Source organism: Mustelus asterias, chromosome 18 (assembly GCF_964213995.1).
Source record: "Mustelus asterias chromosome 18, sMusAst1.hap1.1, whole genome shotgun sequence".
NCBI lineage: Eukaryota > Metazoa > Chordata > Chondrichthyes > Carcharhiniformes > Triakidae > Mustelus > Mustelus asterias.
Genome location: NC_135818.1, coordinates 34,166,266 through 34,183,555, shown reverse-complemented (window position 1 = coordinate 34,183,555; position 17,290 = coordinate 34,166,266). Strand labels below are relative to the sequence as shown.

Here is a 17,290-nt window from a genome sequence, read left to right as displayed (position 1 = left end):
TTCATTTCCTCACTTTTATTAGCCCCTGGTATGTAGTTTGTGTCTTCCACTGGATACAAAATATTTGTTCAATATCTGCCATTTCTTCACTCCCTTTGATAATATCTCCTGTCTCTGCTTCTAAGGGACCAACATTTACTTTAGAGACTCTTCCTTTTGTACATTCTTTTACAGTCTGTATATATTCCTGACTAGTTTACTCTCATATACTAGTTTTTTCTTTTCATCAACTTTTTGGTGGCCCTTTGTTGGTCTCTACAAGCTAAAATATTTGGATTTCTAAAGCTACCTTCACCCAAACCCTCGCCCTTCTGCTAATTTAAAACCATTTTTCTCTACTGGGACCATAATTGCTGGTGCATTGTTATGTTTGTTACACTCTGCCCCTTCCTCTCACACCCTGTTACCCGTATTGCTGCCCTACACTATTGCCCAGTCTTTTCTCTTTAGCTTTCTAAATCTCCCCTCAGGTGAACTTTCCCACACCCCCAAACCACAATCTAATCAAAAGCCTTCTCTGCAGCCCTAGTTATATAATTCACCAGGACACACTGATCCTGGCTAAATTCAGGTGAGAACCATCCCAAAAGTTGGTTCTTTTGAGAGAGCAGCTCTCTCTTTCCCCAGTGCTGCTGCATTGTCTCATGAATTGAAATCCATTTCTCCCAGACCACTCTTTGAGCCGTGCATTCAACTCTCTGCTCTTGATTAACATGGGTGTGAAATGTTATTGGGGATAGGCAGAAATGTGGGGTTGAGATTATAATCAGAGCACCCATGATATTATTGAATGGCAGAACAAGTTCAATGGGCCAAGTGGCCTATTCCTGCTTCTAATTCACATGTCTGCATTTTATTTATCCTCTGCCAATTTGCTCATGGCTCAGTTTTGCTTTCAAATTTAGCTCATAGCTGCTCGTGTTCCTTCAGCAGAACCTCTTTCTTAGTCCTACCAATGTTGTTGATAATCACCTAGAATGGGAGGAGAACGATCAAGTTGTCGTGGTCCAAGTTTAGCTAGAAAAGAAGTGGACAATTCTTTTGCAAATTATTTTAGTAGGATGGATTGGATGTTTGAATTGAATGTTTATTCAAGTCTTGTAGATGAACAGTCTTCCAATTATGAAACTGTTAAGACTGCTTTAGTTAAAGCATATGAGCTGATTCTAGAAGCCTATGGACTAAAAATTCTAAATCTAAGCAAAAGATAGAAGCAAATGTTTACAGAATTTGCAAGGAAAAAGAATGGTTTTGACCACTGGTATGATTCAATAAAAATGGAATAAAATTTTGTGAGAGAAATGTTATTAGAATCATAGAAACCCTACAGTGCAGAAAGAGGCCATTTGGCCCATCGAGTCTGCACCGACCACAATCCCACCCAGGCCCTACCCCATATCCCTACATATTTATCCACTAATCCCTCTAACCTACGCATCTCAGGACACTAAGGGGCAATTTTAGCATGGCCAATCAACCTAACCCGCACATCTTTGGACTGTGGGAGGAAACCAGAGCACCCGGAGGAAACCGAACGCAGACACGAGGAGAATGTGCAAACTCCACACAGACAGTGACCCAAGCCGGGAATCGAACCCAGGTCCCTGGAGCTGTGAAGCAGCAGTGCTAACCACTGTGCTATCGTGCCGCCCTATTAATGAAGAATCTTGAAAATAGTATTCCCGTAAGAATCTGACGACACACAGAGGACCATAAAGTCTCCAATATAACAGAAGTTGCTGTTTTGGCTGATAGCTATGATTTAATTCACAAACATCTTGATGGCAGCAAACAATTGTTTATAAACCCACACAGAGGCTAGAAGGATAAAGCAACCAGGAATCAGCCAGGCACCAACAATATTGAAGGAGATAGCAGAAATGAAAAATCAAATGGTCCTCAAGGTAGTCAAAAAGGCAGCGTAAAGGATATGAATGAATCAAAAAGACCAACATTTCTTCATTGCCAAAACATTGGACATTTGAAGGCAGGTTAAAACCGAAAGCCAATGCTTTAGTAAGGGTGGCTGCTGTTTCTTCGAAGAATACTGCATCAAGAAATGAAGCTTGTGAGAAACTGAAACCATGTTGTGTATTTTCAGTATGTGTACATAAACACATAAAAGATATGGAAGCTTCATATTTGAAGGTGAAGTCATTCTTGGGTGACGCTGCTTCAGCTCAGAGCTTGCAAATGATTTAGACTTTTCTTCAAAAAGTGGTATTGATGGGAAGTGTGTGTCTATCCAATTGTGTGGCTCGAACTTGAATTAGACTTTGGAAAAAGGATCTATTATTGTTCGTGTTGTGTCCAAATTGCCAATTAATCACATGGATTTTATATTGGGGAATGATTTAGTGGGGGACATGGTTTTTTATCACCTCCTAAGCCAAAAGTGGCTGGATAGTCTCAAATTAAGTTTTCCCCAGAAAGAACTTCTAAATATCCTGAAGCATTAATGGTACCTGAGACAAAATTCAATGTACCTGCCAGCACTGCAACAATAAATGATCCAGCAGCAGAAATCCAGGCAACATCGATCAAAAGATCATTTAAAACCCCAAACTGATTGGGGTGATATTATTCATGAACTGTGTTACAATGAAAAATGAAGTGAAGAAGTTTTTGATGTCACTCCAAAACAATTACACAAAGCAGTTCAGTGTGGGATCAAATAAAAATGTAAAGGTTACAAACAGTTTAAAGATCAGGCCAGACAGGAACATCAAATATTTCCAATTGAACATTAAAAAAAACCTAAATGATATTCTTAAAGTGGCTTGGGAAGATTTTGACCAACAAAGGAATGAGTTGTTGGCATAAGAAGAAGTCATTTTGAACTTGCTATCTCGAAAAGAGAATCCCAATGTTTGAGTCTGGAAGAAAGGTTTGCAGCTACACAAGAAGAAGGTTTAATTGACTATGGCATTCCTTTTGGATTTAAACAATGGAAAAACTGCAAACATGGAAAAAAATACAGAAGGTGAATTCTGAACAGGCTATTTTAAAAACTGAACTTGGAAATTCACATGAGGAATCCCTGCTTACAAAGGAAACGTTGGATTATAATTGTTGTAAGAAAAAAACTTTCAGAAAATACCACACAGAAATATTTTACATCTTAAGTGGACCTTGGATTCAGCAATATGCTGTTGTCAGGGAGATTGCCATGTGCATCACGTGTGCTAATAAAGTTGTTCAAATGTAGAGCATGTTGCAAGTTATATATTTTGTTGGTAAGAATAAAAACACATTATGATGGTGATAAATTATAGCTTTTCTGAGGGAGAAGCATTATGAAAATGTCTAACTTCATGATTCATAAATTTTAGTCAAGATTTAGGAGTAAAGATTTTAGGGTGGAATTGAAGTTTTAAAACAACAAGAGAAAGGAAGTACCCGGTTTGGGAAATAACTAAAACCTGAAGAGAGTGGAATTCAAACAATGTTTTTTTATTATTCTTTCACAGGATGTGGGCATCGCTGGTTAGGCCACCATTGTTGCCCATTCCTAATTGTCCTTGAGAAGATAGTAATGAGTCACCTTCTTGAACTGCTGCAGTCCATGTAGCCACAGTGCTGTTCGGTAGGGAGTTCCAGGATTTAGATAATGTGTGGCTTGAAAGGGAATTTGCAACTGGCAGTGTTCCCATGCATCTGCTGCCCTTGTCCTTCTATGTGGTAGAGATTGCAGGTTTGTAAGGTGCTGTCATAGGAGCCTTGGAGAGTTTCTGCAGTATATCTTGTATATAGTACACAGTACTGCCAGTGTGCATCGGCAGTGGAGACAGAGAATATTTAAGGTAGTGGATGGCATATCCACCAAATGGGATACTTTGCCTTGGATGGTGTCAAGTTTCAAGAGTATTGTTGGAGCTGCAACACAGTGATGGTAATGTCATTGAATGTCAAAGGGAGACGGTTGGATACACACTTTTGGATTTGGTTATTGCCTGGCGGTTGCACAATATTACTTGCCAATGTTGATCAGATCTTGCTGCATGTGGATACAGACTGCATCAGTATCTGAGGAGTCACAAGTGATATTGACCAGAGTAATGAATCCAAACAGACAACCCATGGATGGGAAAATAGGATGAAGTCACATTGTTGGGAAAAGTATGTTAGAAATTTAAGCACAAATGAAGGCCATGTCAGCTGTCTCATTTTCCTCTTTTAGAGTCATAGAGGTTCACAGCATGGAAACAGGCCCTTTGGCCCAACTTGTCCATGCCGCCCCGAAGCTAGTCCCAATTGCCCACATTTGGCCCAGATCCCTCAATATCCATCTTGCTCATGTAACTGTCTAAATGCTTTTTAAAAGACAAAATTGTACCCGCCTCTACTACTACCACTGGCAGCTTGTTCCAGACACTCATCATACTCTGTGTCAAAAAATTGCCCCTCTGGACACTTTTGTATCTCTCCCCTCTCATCTTAAACCTATGCCCTTTAGTTTTAGACTCCCCTACCTTTGGGAAAAGATGTGTTGACTATCTAGCTGATCTATGCCACTCATTATTTTATAGACCTCTATACGATCACCCCTCAGCCTCCTACGCTTCAGAAAAAAGAGTCCCAGTCTATCCAGCCTCTCCTTATAACTCAAACCATCAAGTCCCGGTAGCATCCTAGTAAATATTTTCTGCACTCTTTCTAGTTTAATAATATCCTTTCTATAATAGGGTGACCAGAACTGTACACAGTATTCCAAGTGTGGCCTTACCAGTGTCTTGTACAACTTCAACAAGATGTCCCAACTCCTGCATTCAATGTTCTGACCAATGAAACCAAGCATGTTGAATGCCTTCTTCACCACTCTGTCCACCTGTGACTCCACTTTCAAGGAGCTATGAACATGTACCCCTAGATCTCTTTGTTCTGTAACTCTCCCCAACGCCCTAACTGAGTAAGTCCTGCCCTGGTTCAATCTACCAAAATGCATCACCTCGCATTTATCTAAATTAAACTCGCATCTGCCATTCGTCAGCCCACTGGCCCAATTGATCAAGATCCCGTTGCAATCCGAGATTGCAATGAGATAATTTTCTAGTAGATAAAACAAAGACCAAAGAACAAAGTACAGCACAGAAACAGGCCCTTCAGCCTTCCAAGCCTGTGCCGATCATGATGCCCTCACTAAACTAACAAAAAACCCTTCTACCCTTACTCGGTCAATATCCCTTTATTCCCTACCTATTCATGTACTCGTCCAGATGCCTCTTGAGATGTGATGTGGGAGAGCTGGAAGAACATAACACTGACAACTGGAAATGTTCCATTTGCTACCACCACCATTTAATTTATTAATGAACATACTATGATTAAAGAAATAAAGGCCGTGATTCTCCCATCCTGATCCGCTAATTTTTTGGAGGGTCGGGCTGGGAGAATTACACGTGCGCCAATTCGGGGATTCGCGCACGCGTTCCCGACACACGCGCATCTCCCAGCGACAGATATCTGGCGCAGTTGGGATTGCACTGGAAATCGGTGGGAACAGCAGGTAAGTAATTTTAATGTTATTTGAATGTTATTTAAATGTGATTATCGGACCCAGGACTGAAGTCTCTGGGCCCAATAGCATCCCCCACCCCGCCAATACAATTTCACTCCGGCGGGGTATAGAGTAGCTTTTTTGGGAAACTAGCGAGAGACCCCACTGGAGTGAAAAGGGAGCAATCGGGGCCCCGCCGGGGGGGGGGGACGGGAGGCGGAGCGGTGGTGCCCCCTGGGCATGGACACCCTGGCAGTGCCAGCCTGTGCCTTCTGGCACTGCCCATGGGGCAAAGTGCCCATGCCCAGGGATCACCTTGGCACTGCCCACTGGGCATTGGCAAGGCCAAAGGGGCGGGGCTTAGGGGTGATCGGTGGGGGCCCGCTGCCACTTTGCATGGGGATTGGTCAGGGCTGGTGGACGCAAGCCTTCGGTGTGGGGGGGGGGGGGGGGGGGGGGTCTGCCTCCTGTGGGAGGGTCTGCCTCCCGTGGGGGTAGGGGGGGTGGAGGGATCATGACTGCTGGAGATCGGCGGCTCCTGGACTTTGGGGGGGGGCAGCGGGATGGCCTGGGAATGCTGTGGGGGCCCCTCTCGGGCCATGGGGGGGTGCTGGAGGGGCAGCACTGCGTGGGTCCTGGGCTGGCCAGTGACCGAGCTGGCCAGCAAACCAGAGGCTGATAGATCGGGGCCACTGCTCATGTGCAGAGGCCCGGAACTGTCAGACTCTGGCGTGAATAGGCCCTGCCCCCCCAGCTTTCATTGTGACCTCTGCATTGCACCGTGTGGAAGATTCAAATCTGAACTCCCAATGAGAAAACAATTGTGAGTTACACGAGTTTTCCCGCGAATTCAGCACTTGGAACCTTTTTGGAAGAATCACCCCTAAAATCTTCAAAGTCAGAAGCTAATACAAGTGTTCAAACAATTACTGAATACATTACAATTTAATGGTAAATTACCAGCTAGCTTACCTCAATTTTCTCCCACACGTCGCTATTATTCTGTTTCTGCTGAATATCCCGCTGTAGTTGTTGAATGAGAGATGATTTAGGAGGAGCACTATCCAAGGCATTCTTTGGCATCTGTGTGAACCAATGGTGTGGGAATTGGGGTAAAATGTTGTGCTTAGCAGCTATTTCAGCTACTGATGACTCATCGTCTGACTGGATGTTGCTGAGTGGACCTGACTCAATGCTGTCATCCAAAGAGGAAGCTATATCACTGGAGGAAGCTGGAGATATTGTTCCAGATGTGGGAAGGTATTTTTTGTTCTTCCGTTCATTGTGAATTAATGGGTCTGCTTCAGTCATAGAATTTGCCTCTGATAACTCCCAATCTTCAATGTTCTGAAGTGCTTCTGTAGATGGTGAATGTGACAACATCTTTGTCAAATTCTCAAGCTTTAAAGCCAACACTTCAGTTTCCTTCAGGTGAGATGGAAGAGCCAGATATTCATTCGATCCAAACCAGATGTCACCTTTATCATTTTCAGTGGTTTGATTTTGCCTTGAATTATTCTGTGTCCCTGGCTGCAGTTGTAGCAAAGATACTGTGGGGCTAAAAGCAGAAGAATCTGCCCGGGTCACACTTTGTGGAGAATTTAAAGGCAACTGTGTAGATACTGATTCACATGAACCTTGTTTGACAGGTGACTGCTTTTTATATTCACTATCAGACTCCTGATTTTGATGTCTTGAGGACATATTTGTTGGTTCATTACTGTCCTTGCATTTTGCAGCCAAAGTGTGTAAATTAAATGAATGAGAACTATTATTATTCTCACCAGTTGGTGATTTTATATGTGGAGGACAGCATTGATGTAAATTCTTAATTTTAAGCATGGTACCTGGTTGCTTCTGATATGGGGATGCCTCGGTAGATAATAAGGAAATATCATTCTGCGTTTTTTGCACAGGAGAATTAGGTTCTCTATAGTGTTGCGAGGGGCTTCGTGGAGACTCTTGGTTAGATTGCCTAAGATCATGAAGATCACATGACTTCCTAATAGCTGAAGACTTTATTTGATGTTGGTCACGGGTTTTATTCAGGCCGAAAGTTGTCTTTTGTAAATCACAATGAGAAGGAGAACTCGAGTATCCACTCTTTGTCCCACTTGTTTTGTTTAACTCATCATACGAGTGACTGACAGCAGCATTCGTGGAGCTTGGGTAGAATGAAGCCAAGTCCAGCCAAAGTCTGGACCTGTCTGGATGGTCAAAAAGCGAAGGTGTACTTCTGCTCATTTCCGCTTTGTGCAAGAGAATTGAAGTTGAAACTTTGCAGCAGCTAACGTCCAAATCATCTTTAGAAATTTCATATAGGTATAAAGCTCTTTTGGGTAAGGAGGGTTGTGTTGGAGACTCCTCATTGTAATTGAAGCAATCTTTTATTGGTCTTTTTGGTATGGAGTTTTCACAGTGGTTACTATTGGCACTACAGGAATGCACTTGGATATGTCTCTTGGGCTCCAAATCATCAATATTAGTGTGAGAAAGTACCTTTGGTTTGGAACTCTTACTAATTCCTTTTTGGGTTCGTGTGCACTCTGCAGGAGGAGTCTGAGACAGGGTTGGATGGTTTGTTGATTTCGGTGACAACTTGGAGTTTGATGTGCCTTTCTTCCCCTGTGCAAATATTTGCTGATCTGTGAGGGATAACTGACTTTCATCATTTGTCTCCATTTCTTTGTGCCTGTAAGTGGAATGGTCATTTGCCACAGTAAGTAGCCCGACACTGCGAACCAATTCTGGAAAGCCTTTTTCGAGATCAGCAGGGTTCCAATGCCCAAAAGGTTTTGGTTTAGCCCTGGTGGCTGAATTGGAGGTCATGGTGGCCTCAGAGCCACAGGGCACGTCTTCACTTGGGCTGTAGTCAGACAGTTCAAAGGCAGTGATACCGCAATCCAAAGAAAAATAGTCTTGGGAACATTTAATGGTCAGCTGACCTGCATCATCAATTTCAGTCAGTGAGTCCAAGCAGGTCTGAAGAAAGAAAGCAAAAAAAACCCTCAATAAAATAAATGCACATTCTGAATTCTGTCACCATTCCACTGTGCCTTCCCAATGAATATTTGTGTTCCATATCAAAAAGTAATGCATGGCAAAGCAACACAGAACTAAATACACAAAATGTGAAATTAAGGCATAATGCCTTAAAAAAAATGTGGATTTCCAATGGAAATAATTGGGAATTTTATCAAGCACAATTTTTGTAAAAGGATGAAGTTTAGATACACTCAAATTGAGACCACAAAAACGTTCATGTTATCATGTGTTATATCATGTTAATGACACTTTCAATTGTACAACTGTTACAATTGAGGTTTATAAGTATTGGATGGGATTTCCTGGCCGCACGCGCCTCAAAATCAGAAATTCCCAACCGAGGTCAACAGGTCCCACTGAATTTTCTATTCCACCCACTAAGATTCCCTTGGTGAGCAGGAAGGGAAAATTCTGCCCATTATGTTTTGTAAATGAATCTTTAAATTTCGGGACAAATGAAGGGAGTGATGAAACCTGTTTGAAGGTCTCCATGACGGTGAGCCTAGGTGATTTGATTACGAGAGATCTAAATATTGTTTTATTGGTAAAAAGGTATTTATGCTTGGAGACAATGTTAGCAGATTCTGAGTTTACAGTGCTTAGATTCTGAGTTTTTCAAAGTCACTGAGAAGGGCTGCATATATCAGGTTGCAAACTGTGTGCCGTAAACTGTCCTTTTTCTTCTAAGATGAAAGAGAGTTGGGGTCATGAATAGCTAATCAGACGTCAATCTGTAAGTGAGGTTAATGTGTTTCACGTTTCCATGGGGAAGAGACAGAAGAAGCCATTTTTGAGATTAGGGGCAGGATTTTACATGCCCCTGCTGGTGGGTTGTGGAAAAGCTTGTAAAATTCAGCAGCTGGCTTTAGCACCACCTACGCTGATCTGAAATTTTACAGGAGGTAATGCAGTCGTCAGATGGCTCACCTGCCCATGGCCCTATTGAGGCCCTTAAGTGGCCACTTAATTTTATATGCTGCACAGGGAGGGGCAAGCCATGTAGGAAGCCTAGAAGCATTAGCTCTGCAGACTGGTATCAAGCAAGGGGGGGGGGGGGGGAAACCTCCTTTTCAGGTTCTCTGGGGTCATTACAAGCACCCCTGACAAAGGTCATATATCTCCCTTTACCCTCACATTTGGCTGTTCAAACCAGGTCCCACACCAACTTCACCCCTTCCCAGGTCAGGGCATGTCTGTCTGGACCCAGTGATACCCTGGACTTGGCTCTGAATCTGGGCTCGTCTTTGTCACTCCTCTTGGTGCTACTGGGAATACAGAGCAGCTGGCCATTTGATTGGCCAACAGCTTTCTAAGGCAGGACGTCTCTCGAAGATAGGGAGCAGAGGTCTCACCTTAAAGCAACTGATGCTGACCACAGCATTAAATCAGTGTGGGGAAGCTGTCAGGGACCCATCCTGATTGTAGGAGGTTTGCCTTGGATGGCCAAGGGAAGAATAGTCATTGGAACAGTGAAAGGGTTAATAATCACACAAGTTTAAAGATCACATCAGCTGCTAGTAGAAAAAAAGGGCATTTATAAAACTCTTCACAGCTAAGCACTAAAGCCTTGACTCTGAGAGAATTCATTAAATCAGACTTCTGGAACTGGAAAAAGGGAGTAATATCTGCATAGACACTAACTGGGACAATGAAAATTTGTAACAATGATGGATTAGATCAGCTAACACAATTAAGTCTTCACGCTGATTGGATATTATAATTAAGCAAGTGTGAGGTGATTGTGATTAGTTTTAATACCAGTACCTTATGAATGATGTAACCTTAATTAATAACTGTGAGTGGATAGAGATAACTCCTATACCTTGATTGGTATCTGCTAATTACTTGTAATCGAATTTGAAACCATAACTTTCATACATTCCTGAATTCACTGACCTGTGACCTTCTGGGGATCTGAGCTATCGCTTGCATTAAAACAGCTGTTTAAGAGAACTCTGTAACTTGGTCTGGTTACTTGAAAGGTAAAGGTGTGATCAATTTAAAGGCTGACATCAAAGCCCACAACAAACAGGCTTTACTACTCTGGCGGATTTAAGTAACTCTCTGAATAGTGCCTGAAGAGGTTCACTCAGAGTTACAACTCAGTGAAATGGGAATACTGGAACCCATGGGAAGCTGGAAGCAACCATGGACTGTTTGCTAAATGGACTGCAAGGAGTGAGTGATATGTATAAAAGGAGAAAGTGCCTCTCCAGAGTTTAAAGTATAAATTGCTTACAAAAAGAAAATAATGTTTAGTCAATAGTGCTTTCAACCATTTGTTATAGTGAAAGAAATCTTGTTGTATCATCCTTTTCAGGTATTAACTGAAAATTCGAATTGTTCTTTAAATTTTGTCAATCTCTGCAGAATTCATAACAAAACTGGGGGCTTTATACGGAATTTCAAATCCACAAGCTGAGACAGGAACTCTGGGATTTGCCAAAGTTTAAACAAAAAGATTTCACAGTGACTTTTGCTGCATTTACTGAAGAGTTAAAAAGATTGTGTTTAGTGTTGAAGCATTCCTCGAATGAGAGGAATTGCCTTTGAATGTCTTTGCAACAAACTAGAAAGGTTAATTTAAAAGTGGTGGCAGAAACGTTAGAAATAGATTTGAAAGTAAGCGGTATGAAGTTAGAAATAGTTGAGGTGTTGGTGCAACATTTGAAACTTGAGGAAGAAATAGGTAGCCCAGATAAAATGCATGTTGAGTTGACTAGGACTCAATTTTAACTCAAACAACTTAAATTGGAAAGAGATAGAGGCAAAAATTTGAATTGGAAAGGGAAATACAAACCTTGAATTCGAACTTCGAGAAAGGAAAACTAGGGAATTTGAACTGGATAGTGAAAGGTTTTGATTACATGATCAGGAAGCAACAGGCAGGTTTAACAATGAGTCAACTTTAATTCCTGGTTTTGATTTGGCAAGGAATATTTGTCTAGTGTATAAATTCAGTGAGGCAGGAGTTGAAATATATTTTGTAGCATTTGAGAAAATTGCTATGAAGTTGCAATGGCCACCTGAAATTTGGACAATTGTATTACAAAATGTTTTGATGGAAAAAGCATTGAAGATGCATTCAACCTTTTTGGATCGAGATGCAGTTAAAACTACTGTAATTAATGCATATGAGTTAGTTCCAGAAATTTATCCAAAAAAAAATGAAGAAACCTGAGGCAGAGACAAAATTAGACTTTTGTGGAATTTCCTGGAGAAAAAGAGATGATGTTTGATCTACGGTATAGGTCAATAAAGTTTAATAGAATTTTGAAAACCTTAGAGAGAAGTTGTTAATAGAGGAATTAGAAACAGCATTCCTTTAGGAGATGGAAGATAGTAAAGTTTCTAATATAAGAGAAGCATCTGTTTTAGCAGAAAGCTGAGTTATCTCACAAGCACATAGGTGGCAGCAAATCTTTGCTTGCAAACCTAAAACAAAGTGGAGAGATAAACCAGTTGATAAAGTACAGGACACTAATTACATTGAGAGGGACAACAGAAATGAAAAGACAGGGAAAACAAGGAGTCGTGAAAGAGATACTTGTGTGAGATAAAAATGATCAAAAGAGACCAACATATTACTTTTGCTATGAAAGTGAACATGTGAAAGCTGATTGCTAGAGGTTGAAAGTATAAGGGAAGAATTCATTTAGTTGCTGCTTTATGGCATCATTTATCAATTATGATGCAGTCCCTAGCCTCTCTTCTGTTTCACTTCTCTCCAAGTGCTCCAGAAACAGCTCCCATATTTCAAAAAATGTATCAGTTTTGTTATTTATGCTGGAGTGGATCCTTTCCATGTGCAATGTACATGTTAATTCCATTAGCCATGAATTAAAGAGTGATTTTGGTACTGTTTTCCATACTTTCAAAATAACTTTTTTTTTGCCTCCACATCCCAAATGATACAATAAGTCACTTCCATTCACCAGAGCACCAGAACATCCCAATACAGTGATCTCAGGGTTATGGGGAAAAGCACATTCATATATATCAGAATATCACAGGAAAATATCTGACCAAAACCTATAAAGCTTTGGACGTGTCCATAAAAGATGCATTGAGGTGCTCTCACCAGATTTACATTTATTACATATGGGATAGAACAAAGAACAAAGAAAGAACAAAGAAAATTACAGCACAGGAACAGGCCCTTGGGCATTCCAAGTCTGCACCGACCATGCTGCCTGACTTAACTAAAAGCCCCAACGCTTCTGGGGACCATATCCCTCTATTCCCATCTCATTCATGTACTTGTTCAGCCGCCCCTTAAAAGTCACTACCGTATCCGCATTCCTTACCTCCCCCAGCAACGAGTTCCAGGCACCCACTACTCTCTGTGTAAAAAATCTGCCTCGTACATCTCATTTAAACCTTGCCCCTCGCACCTTAAACCTCTGCCCCCTAGTAATTGACTCTTCCAACCTGGGAAAAAGCTTCTGACTATCCACTCTGTCCATGCCTCTCATAATCTTGTAGACTTCTATCAGGTCTCCCCCTCAACCTCCGTCGCTCCAGTGAGAACAAACCAAGTTTCTCCAACCTCTCCTCATAGCTAATGCCCTCCATACCAGGTAACATCCTGGTAAATCTTTTCTGTACCCTCTCCAAAGCCTCCACATCCTTCTGGTAGTGTGGCGACCAGAATTGAATACTATATTCCAAGTGCGACCTCACTAAGGTTCTATAAAGCGTCAACATGACTTGCCAATTTTTAAACTCAATACCCCGGCCGATGAAGGCAAGCATGCCGTATGCCTTCTTGACTACCTTCTCCACCTGCATTGCCACTTTCAGTGACCTGTGTACCTGTACACCCAGATCCCTCTGCCTATCAATACTCCTAAGGGTTTTGCCATTTACTGTATATTTCCTATCTGTATTAGACCTTCCAAAATGCATTACCTCACATTTGTCCGGATTAAACTCCATCTGCCCTCTCTCCGCCCAAGTCTCCAACTGATCTACATCTTGCTGTATCCTCTGATGGTCCTCATCGCTATCCGCAAATCCACCAATCTTTGTGTCGTCCGCAAACTTACTAATCAATCCAGTTACATTTTCCTCCAAATCATTTATATATATTACAAACAGCAAAGGTCCCAGCACTGATCCCTGAGGAACACCACTTGTCACAGCCCTCCATTCAGAAACGCACCCTTCCACTGCTACCCTCTGTCTTCTTTGACCGAGCCAGTTTTGTATCCACCTTGCCAGCTCACCTCTGATCCCATACGACTTCACCTTCTGCACCAGTCTGCCCTGAGGGACCTTGTCAAAGGCCTTACTGAAGTCCATGTAGACAACATCCACTGCCCTACCCTCATCAATCATCTTCGTCACTTCCTCGAAAAACTTGATCAAGTTCGTGAGACATGACCTCCCCTTCACAAAACCATGTTGCCTCTCACTAATACGTCCATTTATTTCCAAGTGGGAATAAATCCTGTCTCGAGGAATCTTCTCCAATAATTTCCCTACCACTGATGTAAGGCTCACCGGCCTGTAATTACCTGGATTATTCTTGCTACCCTTCTTAAACAAAGGAACAACATTGGCTATTCTCCAATCCTCTGGGACCTCCCCTGTAAGAAGTTTAACAACACCAGGTTAAAGTCCAACAGGTTCACTTGGTAGCAAAAGCCACACAAGCTTTCGGAGCTCTAAGCCCCTTCTCCTGGTGTTGTTAAACTTCTTACTGTGTTTACCCCAGTCCAACGCCGGCATCTCCACATCATGACCTCCCCTGTAGCCAGTGAGGATACAAAGATTTCTCTCAAGGCCCCAGCAATTTCCTCTCTTCCTCTCTAGATTGCATGATAAATTCTGCATAGCTTTGTTTTTGAATAATGGAGTCTGTGCATTACTTTATATTGAATTAGTTGATATCTGGCATTTATTCTTCTCAGCGCCTCTATGTACCCTTATCTGAGATCTGCGATTCCATTTCCTCACTCCATATATTTCTAAGTAAGTTAGTGGAATCATTTCATTTGATTGGAAAATAATACAACAAACCAAGAAATCAATTTCTTGGACCCAGGTGAGCTCAGTGGAAATCTATACATTTCCAAATCCGTTGGGAGAGTTTCAAAGTTTTTATAGGTGCACCATAGAAAGTATTCTTTCCAGATGTATCACAGCTTGGTAAGGCTCCTGCTCTGACCAAAACCGCAAGAAACTACAAAGGTTGTGAACGTAGCCTAGTCCATCACGCAAACCAGCCTCCCATCCATCGACTCCGTCTACACTTCCCGCTGCCTCAGAAAAGCAGCCAGAATAATCAAGGACCCCAAGCACCCCAAGCACTCTCTTTCACCTTCCTCCGTTAGGAAAAAGATACAAAAGTCTGAGATCAAGTACCAACCGACTCAAGAACAGTTTCTTCCCTACTGCCATCAGACTTTTGAATGAATCTACCTTATATTAAGCTGATCTTTCTCTACACCCTAGCTATGACTGTAACACTATACTCTGTGCCCTCTCCTTTCCTTCTCCCCTATATACTCTATGAACAGCATGCTTTGCCTATCTGGTGCAAGAAACAATACTTTTTACTGTATCCCAATACATGTGACAATAATAAATCAAATCAAAAGTGACAGACATGATTTCTTATTTGTAAATATCAGAAAAAATCTATTGAAGGTAAATCAAACTTTTATTTTATTTGTTCCCATGAGACAAAGTGACTATATAGAAGTTTCTAAGTGTAATTATTCCTTTATCTCTCCACATTGTAAACACCACATCTGATTGGGAGGAAAGCATAGTTATAACATATTAGACTATGAATAGAGCTGTCTGATAAGTTACAGTAGATTTTTATCTGTTTCCACGTTCTCAAGTTATTATCTGTTATTACACTAGGCAATTTCATTGTGGAAAATAGAAATACTGGAACAGAAATGGTCCCTCATCGTCTTAACTAATTAATGCCACTTAATTAAGTGTGCTATCCACTGCAGTGAAATAAATGAGATTTTTTTTTAAAAACAAAAACTTGTATGGATACTCAGATCCAGGACAATCAAGCATGTGTGCTGAATCTATTGCAAACTATGAAGGAATTTATTTGTAGTTGAGCAAAATCTCGAGTTTCTGCCCTTCAATTGGATGCTTCTCAGGTTTCCTTCAAATGTTTGATGTAAATTGTTTCCAATCACTTATCTGATTTAAGACTTGGCAAATAACAGTGATGAAAGTGGAGAAACATATTCTAGATTTGCACTGCAGTATTAAAAATTGTGGTAGTTCACATCTTTTACTTTTGTTTTTTTTACGTTTATTTAAGACAACCATGAAGAATAGATTGTTATTTTCTTCATGATTTTTAATTCTAAGTTCTGTTACCATGTTCAAAAAATAAATAAGGCTAAGTTAATCCAGTATTTATGCATTATATAGCTGAAACAATATGAAAATATGTTAAAGGAATGGGTTTGGTCTACCCATTGGCTTGATATCAGTAAGTGGGCGCATGCATGAAAAAGTCATCATTATATCACCACTTAGAGAAGGGCACATCAGAGACGTCCAACAAGGCTTCTGAAAAGGTGGTCCTATCTTACTAAGCTGGTTGCAGTCTTTTGAAAGAAGTCACAGAGAGAGTGGAATGTGCAAGATGTAGGGCATGATCTTAACAGCTTGCTGTGCCTATCAATCAGCGTGGTGATCCAGAAACATAGCGTGAGGGGCCAAAAATCCACCTCGTATTACTGGCGAGGATGGCTTCGCTCCCAGAAAGGGTGCAAAGCTCATTAGCATCAGAGCGCCTGGATCGCCATATCATTAGCAAGTCTGGCACGGCTGCTTCCCCCCGTCTCAGATGCTTCCCACCACCCCAACGAGACGGCACGCTGACGCAAATCACTACTGGTTGCCAGTGATGAAGAGAGGTGCTAACTGGGCCTTCATGGTGAAAAATGGCAGATCATGCATCGAATCAATGTTAGAGGTTGTTTGACACCATGATCCACCTACTCTTGCATGTTTACACCTGCGACAGTGCCCTATCCATCAGGGTAGGCTGTGCCACAAGTGACTGGAAGCATCCCAGCCAACCTTTATCAGATGTAACACAGGCACCAGCAGATGGAGTCCAATTACTACTTCTCTGGGTGAACTGATTCTAAGGATCAAAGTGAAGATTGGGAAATCCTGACCTCACCTATACAATCAGGGAGCTTGAAGCACAATAGGGACTGGCTGGTGGCAGTAATGCAAAACAATCAAAAAATCCAGTTACGTGGCATTGCATAATTTCCCCTAAAATGTGAAAATTGAAAATGGAGGTGAGGAGACATTTAGCAAGCATTGCTGAGTTGCTGTTGCAAGGCCGATTGATAAATTGTTTTGGATTGTTTGAGATAGACTTTAAGTTTCCAGGCGGTAATTTTCACCTTCCCCACTTGGGCTGTTGATGAGTGGAGCAGATCCACCAGTTGGTAGAATTCATCTGATTTTCAGCGCACTAAAATAAACAAAGGTGAAAATCACCCCAGTGTTTTTTGTTTTTAAGTTGAAATGTAAGTTTGTGCAGGGAAAAGGATTATTATTTAAAGATAGACTTATCTTCTTGAGGAGAGCATCTAAACAGATAAATATAATTTCCAACCCAGTGCCATGACAAATAAGTACTACAGTGACATTTACATGATGCATTAACTTGTTATGATGAGGATTGAGTCACCACATCTGTTGAACGTTTTTTTTAGTTGATTAATAGCAAACCTTTCTGAC

The 17,290-nt window shown here is 41.5% G+C and overlaps 1 protein-coding gene across 10 annotated transcripts in view; it reads right to left on the bottom strand.

Moving 5' to 3' along the window:
- The window catches only part of akap6 (A kinase (PRKA) anchor protein 6), a 414,790-nt gene that overhangs the window by 354,956 nt on the left and 42,544 nt on the right, over positions 1-17,290 (bottom strand). For all 10 annotated transcript variants that reach the window (XR_013500015.1, XR_013500016.1, XM_078233730.1 and 7 more), the window contains exon 3: positions 6,470-8,479. Coding sequence is in view for 8 of the 10 variants with exons in the window: in XM_078233730.1 (XP_078089856.1) it covers positions 6,470-8,479 (2,010 nt within the window). In the remaining 2 variants the exon portion in view is untranslated. The remainder of the gene's footprint in view (positions 1-6,469; positions 8,480-17,290) is intronic.